The sequence below is a fragment of the Pygoscelis adeliae genome, unplaced genomic scaffold (assembly GCF_000699105.1).
Source record: "Pygoscelis adeliae isolate BGI_AS28 unplaced genomic scaffold, ASM69910v1 Scaffold446, whole genome shotgun sequence".
Taxonomy (NCBI): domain Eukaryota; kingdom Metazoa; phylum Chordata; class Aves; order Sphenisciformes; family Spheniscidae; genus Pygoscelis; species Pygoscelis adeliae.
The window spans coordinates 461,914-480,957 of NW_008824992.1; the positions used below are offsets into that span (position 1 = coordinate 461,914).

Consider the following 19,044-nt stretch of genomic DNA (forward strand, 5'->3'; position numbering starts at 1 on the left):
TATGCAGGACTGGACATGATGATCCTGTGTCCTCCCTACATGATTTCACTATCAGCTTAAAGGGATCTATGACAGAGCTGCTACTCCCACCTTTCTGCCTGCCTGCGGCATCCCCAGTTCGTTTGTCTCAGTGTTTCCTTTGCATGAACCCATTCAGCCTTTCAGGTCTGAGTTGACTGAAAAATAACTTTTTTCTCAAAAGACTAAGCTTTCAGTTGGGTCAGTGAGCTGCTGTGACTTATCCTGCAGCTGCCTGAGGACCAGACCCGTCGGCAGCGATGCTGTGGGACTGCACACTGGGGCTTCCCATTCAGCCATCACTGGTGATTGGATCAGTGTACATGGACCAGGAGAATTCCCATATGATTCTGGCTGGGACTTCGGCACAAAATGGGGCTGCACCCCTGGAATAGTTCCCATAGGAAGGGGATTTTCTGTGCCTGTTGCCAGTGTTCAGCCTTGCTGTGAAGTCTGCAGTGTCAGTTCTTTTAACAATATATAGGTAGGTGTGGAACGAAATACAAATTGGTCTTTATTTTGCACAGCATCAGAATGGGAAATCCATTACTCTGGCGGAAAACCAATCTGAAGTGTGATTGAAATGAAACGTGTTTTCACTAGTTCTGCTGCTTACAGACTACTTTATTCACATAGGTGAATGACGGATTTGATGCTAGTTTAAAAAGTAAAGCATTAAATAAAAAGGTAACCTGTAAATGATTCAGTAAGGGTGACTACAGAGGGTAAGTATTAGATCTCTTATTGAATGGAGAATTCTACAAGTAGATGTTCTAATATAGTTTCTAAACCTCTTTCATCTGTGTTTAGGGAGTCCACTTTTTTTAAAAGGAATTTATATTTATTTTGAAACTTGCTATTCTCTCCCCAATGTGTACTTTAAAATGTACATGCAGAGATTGTTGGTGCACTCTAAGGAGTTAGGATTTGTGTTTTAAAATGGATTGGCTTCAAAGACAAAGTTTGAAATTTAATCAAGGTAACGATTAACTAATATATCTCTCAAAACTTGCAAATTTCTCAAGAGTACCTCTGTTGCATAGAGTTGCCTTGCCTGCCTTCTGTCACTCACTTGGGCAGAACTGTCATCTAACAGGAACAGTGTTTACAAGCAGTATTATCAAAAAAGAAAAGGCCACCTAGGGCTAAGCAGGATGTAGCCAACTTGCCTGTGAGATGAATCTTTCAAAAAATGGGTTGGGTGGTTGAGAGAAGGCGTAAAGGATGGGTAAGGTGATGGAAACTTCTCTCAGGGAAATCCGTAACAACAGGTGACACCCGGCTAAAGTTTAAAACTTTGTTGCAGAATATAGGTGAGTAATCCATCTAATGTAATAGGCAGTTTGTATTTGTTTGCCATGTGGCATAAGGGAGTAATGTAGTTAAAATAGCTGCAATTATGTAAGCACACAGCCTTGGGAAATAGGAAGGGCAGAGCTGGTATTTCCCAGGTAAAGCTTAAGATGCCATTTGTGAAACATCTTGATTTAATTACCTTCTGAGCTTCAAGAGTAAAATTAACAATAGTATACCAAGTGATTCTGAAACATGAAAGTTTCATAACTGTGCCTGAATATGTAAGCCAGTATTACTGTCATTTCTTAAGCTATCATTTTGAAATCAGACCTGCATGGGTCAATGTTTTCTGCAGGCTTTCCCCATCTTCCAGCGGGCTCTGTGGGGTGGAGTGTCCTCCCCTCGTTACCTGCTTGCCGGGCCAGGGGCTGATGCTCCAGAACCTTTGCATTTGGGTTCTGCCTTGGGTGGAAATTATCCCATTGAAGTTTGTACTGTATTGTCGTATTCTCCAGTCTTTTGCTAAGAGGTCCCTGTAGAAGTAGCTTGTCCGTCTTTCTAATAATTAACTTTGCTCTCTAATGCAAATTCTTATCTTTAAGTGTTTTAAGTTCCCAGTGAGTTTTAGAATTGCTTTCTGGAGTGACAGAGCTTGCATTAGATTGTTTCATTTTGCTTGTTTTTTTTGTCAAGTTCTCTTGTTTGCTTGTTTTGCTCAGTAGCCATCATCGTGAAACATTTGTTGTCAAATTACTATTTAAAAGCAAGTCTTGATATCTGTTTTAATGTTTTAAAACTCTGTAGGGGGAATAAATGAGCATCAAGAATGGCAAATATCTTTCATGTGGGTTAAGCAAAGGAATGTGAGAAACTTCTTGTTCTCATTTAAAAAATAAGGAATGTTTGAGGCATACCAGTAATTCCCATTACAAGAATCACTAATGGTTTTGTGTGCTAACTGAACTTCAGCACTTCTAACAACTTATTAGCTACCACTTGTCATTGTGAAGCATTCTCATATGGTTTGCTGTGGTATTTGTGGCACTTCTGGCTGGTGTAAATGACCTTATCAGCCACCCTTGCCTCTCCAGTAAAGGTAATGGTTCTGCCAAGCTGTATGCCTTAACTCAGCTGCAGTTGGTGGGCTCTTTCAGCTGTCTGCTGAGCTGCGGGGGACCAGAGGCCAGCAAATGACTTTACTCTTTTAACACAGCCCGTTCCCTCCCTTGCCTCACTTATACCCCCTATTTTTATACTATGAAGACACTTTTGTTTAAAGATGTCTTCAGAAATTGTATTAGTACAGCTGGCTTGAACCTGGGTGCACAATATTACTTCCATTGACACTTTTACATAAAAAAAAAAGAAAAAAAGAAAAATAGTGCTTATTTCTTTCTAAGAGCTTAGTACCTTGCATATGTTTTTGAGGTGATTTCAGTGCTTGTTTTCCGAATGCGTGTGCTTAAGAGGACTGCCTCTGTGTTCTTTTGAACTTTTCAAGCTGGGCAGACTGAACTTATATGACTGCAATTTTTAAGTTTATGTAAATTGCTTCCATTATGTCATTTAAAATAACCTGATTTTGAAAATGAATCTGCTAGTGTGACTTCCCTAATTTTGAGAGCATTTACTACAATCTAGACACTCTATTTTAAACAGAAAATTCACTACTGCTAGTGCATTTTAGTTGCATTTTTAAATTTTGTTCAAGCAGAAAGTGGAACATTGGAAATAAAAGTGTTGTGCTGATTCTGTAAGTACATTAGCAGGTATGTAAACTAAATATATATTTTCCTGACTGAACTGTGGCTATACACATGCTTAATGTGCAGATGAGTTTACAGCATGAAGAACTAAAGCTGTGTATTTAACAAATGGCCTTCTTTGCCCCCCCAAGTCTTTGTCCCTTCAGGCCAAATATTTCCTGTCTCACATTTAGAGGATAAATTCTGTAGACTTCAAAAACGCCAGACGTTATGAAAGATTGTATTATGGTCAAAGCGTTATCAAGTTACTTCTTAACAACACAGTTGTACTGTAAAAAAGCAGTCTTTCAAAAATGATTTGGTTTTTTTTGCTGAACCACAAGCTAGTTATTTATCTTGTGTGTGGGTATGTGGGTTTTTTTTACTCTTCTACTTATATGATCAAGGCTTGCCTTTTTTTTTTTATTTTCCAGTATGTATGAATTTGTGTATGAAGTAAGAGTAACAGGGTAAGACAAAATACCTTCCATGCTGCCGTTAACCCTACTTGCAGGTAGTTAACAAACAGAAAATCCTGCAAACCTAACATTAATGCAAAGAGTTGTTCATAGAAATGGACTTACAAAGGAAAACTAGGTAGCTAGTTAAGAAAATAAGTAGAATTGTAAAGCACATTGAAAGTAAAGTAGTAGTGTTATATATGAAAGTTGATTTTAAATACATCTTTTAACTGTAGAAAAGTTCTGAATAGCACTGTCTTTCTTGCAGACATTACTTCTTAATTAGTTTTAACTGATTGTACTTTGCTTACCTTCAGATTCAGAGTAATTGATCAATTGGTATGTCTGTGTGGTGAGGCTGTGGCTCCTCCCTGGCTGGTACATCCCTCTCTCGAGGATAGTAACTAAACTGCAAAAACTTTCAGAATAAGTTTACAACTCCACAGCAGTTGCTATCTTGCTTGCTTGGTTATGAACAGAAAAGAAGCCTTGAAGGCTAAGACCCTCTGCTGTCTTAGCTCTTGTGAAATGTTTTAAAGGGAGAAGAGCTGCGAGTGCTGGGGTCAAGAGAGGTGGGACAAATGCCTCTCCATCAATATGGCAGGAGCTGGGAAACATGAGGATTGGCTATTTTCATCTTCTGCCTTTCTGCTATGAGCAGGAGAAACCTATTGGAAACAGTCTGGTTCCAGATAAAAACCTTTTTTTGGTCCCAATGCCTAGCAGGTGTAAGAGTTGCTATTTAAACACCGACAGCATGTTTGTCTGACTGCTAATGCACAATTAAAGTGATGTTGACAAGTCAATGGATAAATGTAAAGAATTGTCTATTTGTGAGGTTGCTGTTGTCAGGATGAGAGATTTCCACCGTAACAGGGAGGAAAAGTCAATCAACACCCCCAAGCCCATAATAAATGGCAATTCATTTTGAACCAGCATCCACACAGAATTTTCTGGGTTTTTGAGAGCATGTTTTGAAGCAGTAGGTTACTTGTTTAAATTAGGTTTTGGTCAGCATGTTGGGCTAGCCAGTCTGAGTTCCAGTAACATCTTCACCAGGACGAGAGCAGGAAAACTGACTGGCAGTGAAATCAGTAAACTATTTTTCTTATTGAAGAACTGATTAACTATAATGTGGTTATTTGTATTAAGTGAATGTATTTATTGAAATACTGAGCCATACTGTGCACAAGGTGTCTGTAGGCTTTGGTAGAATATCGTTATAACCACTGAACAAGGTACCTTCTGTTTGCCATGCCTTGTCTCTTGATAGACTGTTCTTATGAGACTGAAATGGGAAGAATACTGGATTTTAAGGATAACTTATTGTAATCAATCTGACTATTCTAATAAAATAATTATTTATAAAATGCAGATTTTTAACACTTCCCCCCCCAGCACCAGTTACGTACAGCTGAGTTGTCTGGCTGTCATAGTCAGGCAGTCTGAATTACGTGGTGTTCAAGACAGGGATGGGTTTACATGTGTTTGATATCATCCATAGTTTGGCTTATGGAGCAAGATGGCAGGGATATTTATAGTTTGGCTCTAACCATAAAATCTTTTCTCTCGTGTGATTGCTAGTGCCAAAAGGAAGAGGGCCACTCAAGTTTCCATTAGAGAAGGAGGAGGATGGCCCCTGCTGCTTCTGATTTTGCCAACACCTTTATAAATATAGAGCTTTGTACCAAGCATTGTAATATGAACATAGGGCATGTGAAAATGGTCATGATAAAGGCAGCGACATTCAGTTGGGAAATGCTGATGCTGGAGGATTGTATTTCTGGAAAATGTGAACTTCAAAGGGACTTGCAAAGGGAATATTTTCTGAATATGAAATTGATGGTGGTTTCAGATGCTCAGACACACAGGACAAGTGCAAGCAGGAAAACAAGTGGGTAGCAAAATGAGAATTGGGAAGACGTAGATCAGATGAACTCTAGTGAAGGCAGGCTTGTCTGTGTTGCACCTTGTGATGAAGGGTGCGTGTAATGTACTTTGAGGTGCCTAAAAACTCCTGTGAAATGGCAGTGAACAGGAGGTACTTGTAGAAGTGGAGATAAGGGTGAAATTATTTTTCAGGAGTGTTAAGGTGAGGACAAATGAGAAGATGATAGTGGGGAGATCTGAGGAGCAAGATGCATTACCATTATAAGGGCAGAACTGGCTCTCCAAACTTGCAGCTAGCTTACCCTGGAGGAGATGCAGAAGGGCAGCCAGAGGAAAGGAGCTGGTTATCAAGGTGTGTTGCAGCCTGGACTAACAAAGGTGAATACAGTGAAGATTGCACAGGTGTATGGAGAGGAATTGTATGGCAAAGTGAGACACTGAGTGGTAATAGGAGAGACACCCTTCAAATGTGTTGGGATTTTTAAAAAGTATTTTCTAGGGGGAATGAGGCAAGGGAAGGCCTGTGAGTACTTGGTTTTGGAGCAAAAAATCAGTATTCATATAAGCATACTTCTTTGAAAAGTTTTACATATGTAGGTGGTGCATACAAACTGGATGTGCTGGATAATTTTTGTGAGCTAATGGTATTACCAGTGGTACTAGACACTTCATGATCTGGGTGTGGAAACAGTTGATTCATCAGTGTGATCTGCATACTAATTATAACATAGCTAATTATTGTATTTAAAAGGAGTATGCAGACATATTGGCACCTTTCCTCCTTCCCACCTACCTTAGAAATACTTCTTAGTTAGAAAATTAAAATTTTCAATAGTAAATGTTGCAAAGCTGAACTTCTTCACATATCAGTGACTTGGACTTTAAGTGGAGATGATAATAAAAATGAATTTAAGCAGCTGCTCTTCATTTATATTTTCCCCTTAACTCTAACGGTTAACCACAGCATGGTTTCTTGAGATAACACTTTATGGCATGGAAGCACCTTGTTTGGTATGTAGAGATTACAAACTCATATTGTTGTGGATAACAGCTCAGCTATAAATTAGCCCCAAGCATAGTGCGATGTGGTCAGCTAACGCTCCCTGATCTGTAATTCACATGTGCTGCTCTCTCTCTATTTTTTCCATTCTGTTTGCTGAAAATCTTTTGTAAAACACTTTACTGACCTTTATTTTATTAATTACAAAAATCCATATTTCTGTTTTGGTTTGTTTTCCTGCAGGCAGCATCATAAAGTCTTAATCAAGTGAAAATGGCCTTTAGCAATCTGACATCAAAGGCTGTACTACTGTATGATGAATGGATTAAAGATGCCGGTGAGTCATTTAAATCTAAAACTTACTAACTTTCAATAATTTTTAATAGCAATGTGTAGCTATTCTGGGTGTACTGTTTATCAACTTAAAGTAGCTTTGTCTTCCTGTAAATGTTTCTAAGACTTGCCAGGTTACCTATTGATGTTTTTAACTGTAAAGAACAGACTGGCTTCTGCATTTTAAAAAAGAACAAAAACAAAACTCAGCTAGTTTATGGGTATAACCTCAGACTGAATAAAGTGCAGACAGAGATTCTTCTATAAGAGTTTCTGGCATGCCTGAACATACCGTTTACGTTTTTCCTGTGCTGCTGAAGGTAAAGCTTTAACTCTTTTTTTTATTACCAAACAATGGTATTTTATCAATTAATTGAGCTAGGTGCATGGTGTTACTGTATTTTGTTTTTGCAAAGTAAAAGAAAGAAAAACCATGGTAAGTTACAGTATCTCAAAATTAATCTTCAGAGTAATTAACTCTGTCACAGTTCTGTTTTGAAAAAGAATGTTAGTCTCTTGTTGCAGCTGGTATGAGGATATTAAATACACTTTGTTTTAACGTGATTGTTCTATAGTTCTGCATGCTTACCAAAAAATGCCAGAGAAGATCTCAAGTTTGGGGTTAAGACCCATCTGTCGCAGTGGCATTCCTGAGTGTTCCTCACTGTGGTAGGCACATGGTGACAGGGATTAGCTGATTCCTGGAGAAAACTTGAGAAGCAGTTAAGGTTTGCTCAATAAAATTACTAATTTTCCAGTATAGCTGAGAACCATTTCTCTTGTTCTGTAGAACCACAGCATGCAAGTGAGAAGGGAGTTTTATCAGTATGACTCGTGAAGTGGATTGGTATGGAGCTGGGTGATGGAGCATTTCTGCTGCAGTCTCCTGGCCTACCAGTGCTTGTATTTGGCATCTCGTAGCATACTGTTAGTGGTAGGACATGGTTTCCTCAGGATCGATCTGGGAAGACCAATGGGAAAGTTTTGGTAGTACCAGTGCCAAGGGGTGGATGCAGAAAAAGCAGTCAGTTGTGAAGAGCTGGTGATTCTCTTGCAGTGCAACACACACAGATGCCTAGTGCTGTGGTCCACAGTCCTTGTTGGTCTGTGGGCAGCAGCACTGGGCACATTACAGGCTGTGAGCAGCATTACAGTGTGCTTTGCTCCTCAGTCTGTTCTAAAACTTCCAGTGGCTGTAAACAACACCAGAGGGTCTCATGGGTGGTAGGCTGCTTGAATGTTGTGGGTTGAAAATCACTGACTTAAGACATCTGGCCATTATTGGCCACTTAACTGGCCACTTTAATTAAATTAAACACTTAACAAAAATTGCAGTGGTATAATTTCACCCCCAAAATACAGCAGCAAACCATGAAAGCAGCAGTTTACTGAGTCAGTGGTTAAGTTTGGGGTCATTCAGCAATGAATCTTCCAAAAGTCAGTTTATAAAAATTAAAAAAAAAAAAAAAAACAAAACAAAAAAACCATGAAGTTCATATCAGTTCTCCTGCTTATGGAGAAATGTGGAAGTCTTTGGTGAGCTGGGACCCGGTGATGAACCACCGAAGGGTGCAGTGGAATCATGGTGAAGCTCAGAGGGAGTGCCTGCCAGCCTCAGCTGCAGGGAGAGGGAGTGGGGTGTGTGTAGGACGACTCTGCAATACTTCTGTCTGGGATAACTGGAGAGGAACTTGCAACACTTGCCATTTGGAGGCTTGTAATATGAAAGTGTGTGGTTTATGGTGCTGTGAAAGCGGTGACATGTCTGGACTGAATAGGCACAAGCCTCAAGTACTAAGCTATGAATACCAACTGATGGGACAGAAGGTCTTCTAACTTAATTTACTATGTCTCGTGTTGTACTGCTTGTAAAGCTCAAGGATCTTGAAAAGTGGGGCTACTCCCCATCTGCGACTTGAACTTGTGAATTAAGGTTCACGCTTTTCCAGAAGAATGAAATCTCATGTGGAAGTGCAGCCTCAGTGATCTGCTTGTGCATTGCCTTCCTATGCTGTCCTGAAAACGCACTTTTCATGAAGGAGAGCTCTAGGCCCAGAATCGTGTCACTCATGATTCTGTGTCTTCTCTTCATTACACGTGAAGAATTGATGCAGAAAGAAGCATTGAATCCTACAGGTGCTAAATCTTGTTATGCAGTCGGTATGGATTTGAGGTGAACGGACTCTGAAACACGATCAGTGGCAGCAAAACCTAAACTGTTAAGAATTAAGTACCTTTTCTGTAGCTGTTTTAGGATTTAGTAAGTACTGGAAAGATCTGATTTTTTTTTTCTTCCCCCCCCTCCCCTCCTTTAGATCCAAGACTGGAAGGCTGGCCACTCATGTCTTCACCTTTTCCAACAACCTTTATCATTGGAACCTACATTTATTTTGTCACTTCCTTGGGACCCAAACTCATGGAAAATAAAAAACCTTTTGAACTCAGGCAGATAATGGCGTTCTATAATTTTAGTGTGGTAGCCCTCTCTTTATATATGACTTACGAAGTAAGTACTGCTTTTATTTGTAATGTATTTATATATTTCATGTCTCTATCCTCATACTAACTTTTAATACATACATTAATATAATTCCCACTCCGCAATTCTCAAAAATATTATTCTGATTGTTGTAACTGTATTCCTCCAAGCAGTATGCTAAACTAATTGAGCTGATACTTGAAAAAAGGGAATAAGTCATACCTAGAAAGAAAGACTGTAAAATATTTTAGATGTTGTCATATATAGTTTATGACAATTTTTAATTTTGTAACTTATTTAATTTCCCTGGGCTGTAGCGGGTAAAGCAGACTACGTGTTTTTCTTAATCTGTTGTAATTGTTTCTGTCCTACTACGTGATAGTCAACACTGATGTTTCAAACACTGTATAGAGTATGTTTACTGTGGAATAATCTTCAGTTAGATCTGTCTTTTAAATAATAGAAGGTTACAAAATCTAATTTGGGGATCTTCATCCTTTAAAAAAACCCCAAAAACAAAACCCAAAAAACCCTCAAAACCCCCCCAAAACCCAAACCATGAAAGTCTTCAGCATTGATATTCCCCAAAATAGCAAATGCTCTTTCTCTCAGGAGGAACGTTGAGATTTTCCTGTAGTTCATAGCTCAAGCAAATGTTAGATTTTAAGACTGGAAAGCCTGATGGGTTGTATAGCATTATGTGTTGAATGAATGAAAAATCCTTAACCGTGAATGGTATAGACTATGTAGAAGCTTTAATTTAGAACCTGAAACCTTAAGATAGCTAATATCTTTTGGGTTTTTTGGTTGTTTGATTGGGTTTTTTTTGGTTGGTTCGTTTTTAAAGTGTAGCTATTTAACAATAGTATTGTGTGAATGATAGCCTTATGATAGCCTTATACATTTGCTTGGTGAAGCATCACTGTGCTAGTACTGACCCTCTTTGTGTTAAATCTGGCTATGTGGCTATTTCAGGTTTGGCAAACTGGTAATGAAAAGTTGTCAAATTATTGTGCCAAGTTGGCAGGATACCTTTCTGGTAGCTCAATTGCATAAATTTCATCGTGAGTTACTTGAGTTACATGCTTGACATTTCTTTTAACAGTGCTCTAAAGGCAGTGCAGTAGCAGCTACTTTGTGTCATGACTGTTGTGTGGAAAGCGGTAGGCAAGACGCCATGCATTTGTTATTTAGACTTTGTTTTGAAAAATCGCCGAACTTCCTTTTGTGATTTGGCGACAAGTTTAGTTTGGGTTATAACCCTCAGAAACAAAAAAAAAAGTTAAACTTCTATTAGTGTCTGACACTAACACAGTATTCAATTAATCTGCTATTAAGACTTCCATGTTACAATTTCATGCAAGAATGCATGGATAGAGTGTAACAGATTGAATTTCTGCTCTTCTCTGGCACTCAGCAAAAACCTGATTCTTTCCCTCCTTGGATCCAAGCCATTTGGTGGGTGTTTTAGTATTGTGCTGTCTTGGTGGTGTTTCAAATCTTGTTTTATTTAAGCAACTGATTCTTTTAGGAAGTTAAGCGGACTGAAACCCTCCATCCGTTAAGAGAGCTGAACCTCCTATCGTGCATGAGTGGATGATGATGATCAATGGATGAGAAGCACTTTATAAACAGATACAAGATACAGTAGTCCTAGTGGCTGGCAGGGGAATGAGCCAGGTGTAATATTAACAATGTTGCTCTTGTTCGAGCTTTAATATATTCCAAGAGGAAAGCTTAAATTATGTTTGTTACATACAGTTCTATGGTCATGCATGTGCTCTTCATTGTAAACCCCTAGCTTCTTATTGCTCGTATCAGTGAAAGACTAATAGAATCAGGCAGTTTAAGCAAATTTTAGAAACTATGATACTAAAAATATAGTGCATATTGATTCGTTCCTTGTCTTTGATGATATTAAGCCATATTTTCTGTTGTGCTGGTTTTCTTTCAGTATTAAGATGCTGTGCTGGTTTCTCTTCAGTATTAAGATGGTTGGCTGTGATAGCAATTTTCAAAAAATTTCGAAATGTTTGATTTGTTTTTGTGGTCTGATTTACACAATAAGTTGCTTTTTTAACATTGATTTTGAGATGCAGCTGTTTCTCCTCTTTGGTTCCTAATGCTGAGATAATGGGTGTAGGAAGAAAGTTCTCGTGCATAGCTGTGGTCCTGGAATTAGAAGTTCATTAATCTGCAACAGCAAAGGATTTTACGGTAGCTAGCCCATACAGATGTAGATGATTGACAAGGTTGCTCATTCAACAAGTTTTTAATATTGTTTTCCCCTCTTGCTTTGTGATTGTGAAAGTAATCCAAAGTTAATGAATTTTTCAAAAGACATAAAGTAAATATTTGCCCTTTCCCTTTTCTTTGCTCCAGTTTCTTATGTCGGGTTGGGCCACGGGATACTCATTCCGGTGTGATATCGTTGACTACTCGAGGTCACCTACAGCTCTGAGAGTAAGTTGCCAAACACAAAGCCGAATTGTTACGCTACACTGACTTTATTTATAGAAATGCTTTTTGAACAACCAAATGCACTGCTGTAGAGTGGAATGCACTAAATGGAAGTGCCCTCTTGCATAATGTAGAGCATGTGAGTTAACTGGAGGGGTTGATTGTTTGGGAGGAAGAAAGAGGCAACATATTTGTTGGCTTGTTCTTCTTGGTTTTAAAATTCCTTCAGGATTAAAAAATGTTTTGTGTTTTTAAAGAAAAAACAAACAAACCATACATTTAAATATTTCTGTCAACCTTGTGATACCACTTACTCGTCCCAATACTTTCCTTTATATAGTTACTTATTTTTCCTGCAGTTGCTTAGTTTTATTTTTTATTATTATGATTTGACAGTTTCTGTTTTTTCACTCTTGCAGATGGTACGAACTTGTTGGCTTTACTACTTTTCCAAGTTCATTGAATTATTAGACACTGTAAGTATTTGTAGCATAATAAAAGAGGTAGTGATATTTCCTTTTCACAGTAGAACCACCAGTGCTGTTGGGGCTGGGGGCGTAAATTGCTATTTATTTAGCCCTCCAATCTTCAATTATTGGAATACTATCAAGGTGTTTACCCTTATTATCTCTTCTTCTCATCTTATTGTCCCATTACACTGTCATTCCTTGATTATCAGGAAAAATGTTGATAAGGGAACACACACCTTTAAAAATTTAGGAAGCCCTGATGACTTGTCTAATGGCTGAATACACTAACCTGTTGTGCTATGGCAATGCTTGTCTCAACACTGCAGATAAAAAACAGTGTTGATCATGCTGAATTTTTTTTCCACATCATCTTCAGATGTTATCTTCCACATTCGGAATATTTGCATCAGCAGCTCTGAATACAGCATAAATTGCCATACCTACGTGCTCTAAATTCCTGTGTATGCCTTGGGGGTCATGACTATAGATGTGTTTGATATCAGGCTGGCACTCTAACCTGTTTCAAAGAAAATCTGAGCAGCAATGCATTGAAGCAGAATGCAGACCTCGCTCACCACCAGCAGCCATCTGCCTTCCCCTCTTCCCCAGACCGACACCTAGTAGGGTTGGTTTAGCTATTCTCAAACCAGCCTCTGAGTGTTGGAATCAGCTGTGATTTCACTTGCCTTATTGTGTGGGGCACAATACTGGTGATTCAGGAGCTGACTCATGAGCAGTTAGGATGTTCTATACCCTGCAAGCAAAGTTAGCCATCTAACTTTCATCTGCTAATACTCATGATTCAGCACTGGAAGATCTTACTGACTGAGACAAATGGAATGGTAATGGAAGGGCCAGGAATGTGAAAACTGGAAAAGCCTGACAAGTTTAGTCCTCTATTTACCTTTACTACCCACTGGTTAGACTGCTCCTTTTTAATTAGTCCTGGGTCTGAAAAATTCTTTTTTTAAAAAATTGTTTTGTTTGAATCCACCCAGTCAGGTACCTGTTTCGCAGCAGCTTTTTGGTTTTATTGCAAAAGTAATTTCTTAGCTGTATTTAAGTCAGTTGTTTCCAAATGTTTTCCCTGGCACGCCAGACTCTTCTCCTGTGTTCCTTTGCTTGTCATCTGATACTACCCTTTGCATGACCTGACTTCTCCTTACACAGTTTTCTTGCTCTGTCTTCCCTTAACACTTCCTTCAATGTCTGTCCTTTAAAATGTGGCCTGACAATATAATTTAAGAATACCTACATATTTCCTGTCCAATTTTGCCTTTTTCCAAGGGTAGCTAAGTCAGTCTTCATAATAAAGTGCTATTTCTCTAACTTAATATTTTCTGCTGCCTCTGTCTGTTGCTAGTCCTTCGGTTAACTTTCTCAAATGGCCTTGCCTTAGTAGTTCAGGGGACTTAAAATTTGATGCTTCTAGCTACTTCTCAGTCCAAGCGAGTCCATGTTATGTTGTCCGTTGCACACAGAGGTGATGGCTCAACCTTGGACATTTGCTTTCAAAGCTTGCTCTGGCTTTTGAGACTCCACAGGTGGATTTTACATACTGGTTTAATTTCTTTTGAAAACTAGTCTGCATATCCAGAGCCTGTTTACCTTCTCCCAAGACTGCAACTGTGAAGAATTTTTAAATGTGTAGTAGTGAGCAACCAGCACTGATGCATACAGTTTTCTGTAAGTATGTTTGGCCTGATTATCTCCTGTAACATTCTGTTCGTTAAAAATCTGTTTCAGATATTTTTTGTGCTGCGTAAGAAAAACAACCAAGTTACATTCCTGCATGTCTTTCATCATTCCATCATGCCATGGACCTGGTGGTTTGGAGTCAAATTTGCTGCAGGTAGTGGAGAGAGAGTTTTAGTTGTACATATCTTCTGGTAGTACAAGTTAACTATGCTAAACAAAAATATTTAAAGAATAGAATTAAAAATCTTGTAAACAACAATGTTCTTAAATTTGGATGTCTTCAGTATTTCATGGAACACCTGAGATTACCATAATTATTTAGATGGGTGGGGAGTACTCATTTTTCCTATTTGACAGCATTTGGTGCAGAGTTGGTTTCTCGTAGGGGGGGAAAAGGTGCAGAGGAGAGACCTGTATATAAGCAAAGAGCATTATTACATGAAAAAGAGATGTGACTGCAAAGTCAGAAGTGCTAGGGGAGATGTATGAGGCAGATAACTCTTTTGAAACTACTTCAAAGCCATTTGCCCCCTGAAATGTAAGAACTGAGTTGGAGGGGAGGACTGTGTTCTCTTTTTTTTGCCTGTTTAATAAATTTTTCAGGCTTTGTTGCAGTTATTTTTACTGGCTTTAGGTAGCGTAATTGGGACCTATTTATGTCTAATACTTTGGCTTTCACAAAACTACAGAAATATTTTCTGGACCTTACTTATTACAGAAACTTATCTGAATTGTACTGAATTGAAAGTCTTCATCCAATTCTAGCTTAACTTCACTTTCTCTTTTCCTGCTCTCTGTGTCTATGCGTGCATCTTCCTATGTTATATTATTAGTGTGCACCACTAATAAATATAGCTTGCCATGAGAATAGCCTGATAAGCACAGAGTGGAGAAACGCAGTGTCATTTAGTAGTCCATCTCTAGGAGGGTGTGGGGGTTTTTTTACGAGTTTCTACCACAAAATAGGTTTGTTTTGTACATGTTTCTTCACTCATGTTCTCTGGCATGTTTTTTTTCTCCCAGAAAATTGGTGACAAATTGATGAAGAGAACCATTGCTTATTAAATCTGATCTGTTAGTGTCTGTTTTATGAATACAAAAATAAGACCTGGAAGCAGTCCAGAATATTTGTAGGTGGGATCTTTTGAACATGTCCAGTGTGCAGATTTTCCTAGTGTATAAAAGGATATACTTCTGCTGTTTTTGTTGAGTTTCTGTTATTAGGAACCTGGTGTCTTGATCATGTCTTTCTCAAATGGGTGCTGAGTAACTGGTATTTTAAGTTAATGATAAAATTATGAATAGTCTTCTCAGCATACAGTTCAGTGTGTTTATAGTTTGCAAAAAAAACCCCAGCAGCTAGCAGTCCCTTCTCTTCAACCTTGAAAAGTTTCCATTTATAGGTGATTAACTTTCTGCCTCTTATCTGGACATCGGAGCAGTATACCAGCTACAGGCTTCTGATTTTGCATCGGATTCAAATTTCCCATGTGATAATTTGACAAATACTTTCAGCAAAGTGTGCAAGAACTGTTCTGTCCTCTGCTAGTAACAGTCCCTCATATTCATGCAGAGCTGTGTTTATTCCTACAACTCTATTGCTTATCTTTATACTAATCTTTCCAAATATTGTTCTGTTTGATAACTTAAATTTTTTTTCCAAGAATTTCAGACCTGCTGATGATTATCTTGTATTCAGTTTCATCACTGTTTGTCCTTCTAAATAGTGGCATTGATCAAGTTTGTAAAAAAACAACGGGTTTGAATGGAGATGCTGGTTTTTCTCTGGCATGATATTAACAGGAAATTGTTAAAATGGTGCTTATGTATGGTGTTGCTTTTTGGAGCATATTTTTGTACTGTTGATTAGGTTGTTTTTTCTTTTTTTTCCTGCTTTAACTATTTATTTTTTTTATTTTGAATATTCACTGTGCAAGCCAAAAAAAGTATGTACATTTGAACTGTAAGAACACTCAAATTATTTTTAAAGATACAAATAGCTAAATTTCAAAGAAAGTTTGCAATCACAGCTGGAGGAGTTATGATCTATCAAGCTGGAAGATTAGTGTGAACTACTGAAGTCACAAAATAAAACTTATTTTTAACTTGAATGATCCTTAATGGAATTTTCTTCTCACTAAATGTCTGCTTTTATGTCATCTTGTTTTCTTCCTGATGCTCAGTGTTTTCATGTTCATATTTCTCCTAAAAATACTTTGCTGTCTTCTACTTCTTGGATCATTTTTACCTATAATTTCTTGTGTTCATTAAAATAAAATTACTTTGAGCAGGATCATCTAACTCCATAGCTGATCCAATGGAAAAGGAAGTATTTCCTTACTTGCTTTGTGAAATGTTCATATTTTACCAGTTTCAGTCATGAGTTTGTCCCAAATGGGCTACTTGGCCTTAAATTTCCTTTTCACTGTAAGTATGGTTTTGAGGTGGACAATGGATTTGTGAAACCCTCACTTAAGTCATGATTCCAAAACCTTACTGTCTGAAACTGTGATTCTTTGCCTGGGAATCTGGAAATCTGTGTTGGGGAGAGAATTATTACTCATCCTCCAATGCTTTGCAAAGTTCATCATGATGTTTAGAAAAGAGGTGTAAAATAGGAGGAACCGTGTTTCTACTAAATTCTCTACGTCTCCATCATGTATATGTTTTATTAAAAAATAATAAAAAAATGAACCTAAAGAACAGAAAATTCCACTAAAACCTCTTACAGATAATTAGATCAGCTAGGGTTTTATTGCTGTTTTGGAAATGCTTAGATAAGCCTTTTCTGAGAAAGGAAACTGATGTGATCCCTCAGAATTGGTGTCAACCCAATTCAGGTTAAATACCTTGAAGGTTAATCAAAGACTGTGGGTTTTGTGGTATGTGTTTTTTCTAGCCTGACTCAAAACAAACTACTAGGACCTGAGGTGGCTTTTTAAATATCTGATGCAATAGTACTACTATGTTTTGTTTTTCTACAGGTGGTTTAGGAACATTTCATGCTTTGCTGAACTGTATTGTCCATGTTGTCATGTACACTTATTATGGAATCTGTTCTTTGGGACCAGCCTATCATAAATACTTGTGGTGGAAAAAATACATGACAACTATACAACTTGTGAGTAACTTTGTTTGACATAAACACCTCTCAGAAAGATGACTGTAGCGCAAACAGACAATGCAATACGTTTGTACTCTTAGTTATGTTCATGTGTGCGGCTTACAGCTGGTACAAGGGTTACTCATGTTTTAATTGAGTAAAACGAAAGTTGTGAACTCCCCTCAGTTATCTACTTAAATCTGCTGACTTCAGCATTCACTGTAACCACAGATTTAGACACATGAGCTTTTCAGCTATGTAGTGCTTGGTAATTATATTTACAAAACTCATTGCCTGTATAAAAATGATTAGGATGTAATTTTACACCAAGAAAACATAATTAGTGTACAGAATACACATGTGACTAATAGTGAAGAAAGGGAAAAAGAAGTATTTCTTCAGCATTTCATGTCTGTTCTTTCGTAGAAAATGTTTGCATTTAGAGAATTTACCTCTCTAATGCAGAGCATTAAAAAATACTCTTGCAGTAATTACATTGTGTTTTATCAGCACTAGATGACATTCAAAAGGTTACTGCTCTGGGTGCTTTTTCATGCCCAGCTTTTCTAATAGCCAAATTTTCAAAATTCAGCTTCTGGCTAAACAATTAGTTTGGCCTGAGCAAGGATGCTGGCGGAGGAGGGAAAGGAGCAGGGAGAAGCAGCCATGGCTGGCTACTTGCACCAGGTCTGGTGTTAATAGAATAGTTCATGTAACCACGTGTAACTCTGAACAATTTAGCTTGAATATTTATAACTTACTTGAAGTCTTTTTGTCTTGGCGGCACTACCAGTGGATTATTAACTTGGAGTTCATGTGGAAATTTTTTTAAATCCTCCATTAAATTGTTTTATGGGACCTGCGGACCTTTATGTCACATGCTAGTGTGCAAGGAAGGTGGGAATTCATGTTCACCAATCCTATAATGGTTGCCTTTTTGTTTTTCTGGCTGATTTTTCTAAAGGAGCCTCCCATTTATCACAGGTCAAACACCGTTTCTTCTCTGAACTGGCCGGGGCAGACTCCCATTCTCCTAGTATGGGTTTCTCAGTGCTGCTTGTAATTCAGTCTGTCCCAGAACTTCTCTTTCTTTACTCTGTGAAAATGTTTTTCAGTGGAGTAACATTCTGGGAGAGGGGCTTTGAAGGCGCATTTCTGTCATTTTAAAAAGTCTCCCCCCAAACACTAATGCAAGTTATGCTGAATCATTTTTAAACTTCTGTAGTAAGTTTATCATTTATTTAAAAAGTATTTCTTTTCTTCACCTTTTTCCTCCAGGTCCAGTTTATTATGATTACAGGCCATATAGGACAAATCTACATCATGGATGATTGTCCGTACCAGTATCCAATTTTCATGTTTATTATTTGGCTATATGGCTCTATGTTTTTAGTCTTGTTTCTCCACTTCTGGTACCACGCTTACACGAAGGGACAAAGACTACCAAAGATGGCAAGAAATGGGATCAGCAAAGATCAGTGAAACAAACTCTTGTCTCTAAAATCAAAGAAGTGTATATGTCAAAGTGAAAACTTGCACTACTTGACAATCAAGATGTTTAGGTGCACACACTCCACGGTGTATATTTTGTACGTTTTCTTCCAAAACAGAATTTGTATTTTTACCATAAGTTATTTGGGATTCAGAATTTGGGGATTGGAAGGAGCAGTGGGGATATTTGATTTAAGAAAAAGTGATTTTTCAACAACTTGTTCATGTTTATCCTATAAGAAATGAATGGATAGATGATCTCGATCTAGAAGATGCATGAAAATAAAGATATTCATTGGGAAAATTACAACGTGTATGACAAGTACTGAGTACTTTGAACACTGAGAGGAAAAAATTACTTCACCTTAAATGTTATAAGTTGTTGAGACTGTCAGCTGCATTTTATTAAAAGAATGAATCTTCAATAAGTACTGTTTATAGAATCTAAAGCTTACTATTAATATAGTTCATACATAAACATTGTTACATGTGTTTACACACTATATTACTTTAAAGAAAGGAATGTATGTTAATCTGTCAAGGTATGGTGTTTCATTTGAAGATCATAGATTTTTGGATATACTGTCTTTTACTAAGATA

At 37.8% G+C, this 19,044-nt stretch overlaps 1 protein-coding gene across 1 annotated transcript; it reads left to right on the forward strand.

The window, feature by feature from the left end:
• The first annotated feature begins 6,524 nt into the window (after positions 1–6,524).
• ELOVL7 (ELOVL fatty acid elongase 7) lies at positions 6,525–18,441 on the forward strand. Its single transcript, XM_009326146.1, has 7 exons — positions 6,525–6,747; positions 9,059–9,249; positions 11,605–11,685; positions 12,102–12,158; positions 13,899–14,004; positions 16,835–16,971; positions 18,232–18,441. Exons 1-7 carry the CDS (start codon positions 6,684–6,686, stop codon positions 18,433–18,435), a joined length of 840 nt encoding a protein of 279 aa, XP_009324421.1. The 5' UTR covers positions 6,525–6,683; the 3' UTR covers positions 18,436–18,441.
• Positions 18,442–19,044: the final 603 nt, after the last annotated feature.

What these genes read in the sequence shown, in the direction of transcription:
- ELOVL7 (XM_009326146.1), top strand. Translation starts at nt 6,684, where the DNA reads ATGGCCTTTAGCAATCTGACATCAAAGGCTGTACTACTGTATGATGAA. An exon ending in TGAATGGATTAAAGATGCCG is followed by an intron (nt 6,748 to 9,058) that starts GTGAGTCATTTA and finishes CCCCTCCTTTAG; the next exon opens with ATCCAAGACTGGAAGGCTGG. An exon ending in TGGAGTCAAATTTGCTGCAG is followed by an intron (nt 14,005 to 16,834) that starts GTAGTGGAGAGA and finishes GTTTTTCTACAG; the next exon opens with GTGGTTTAGGAACATTTCAT.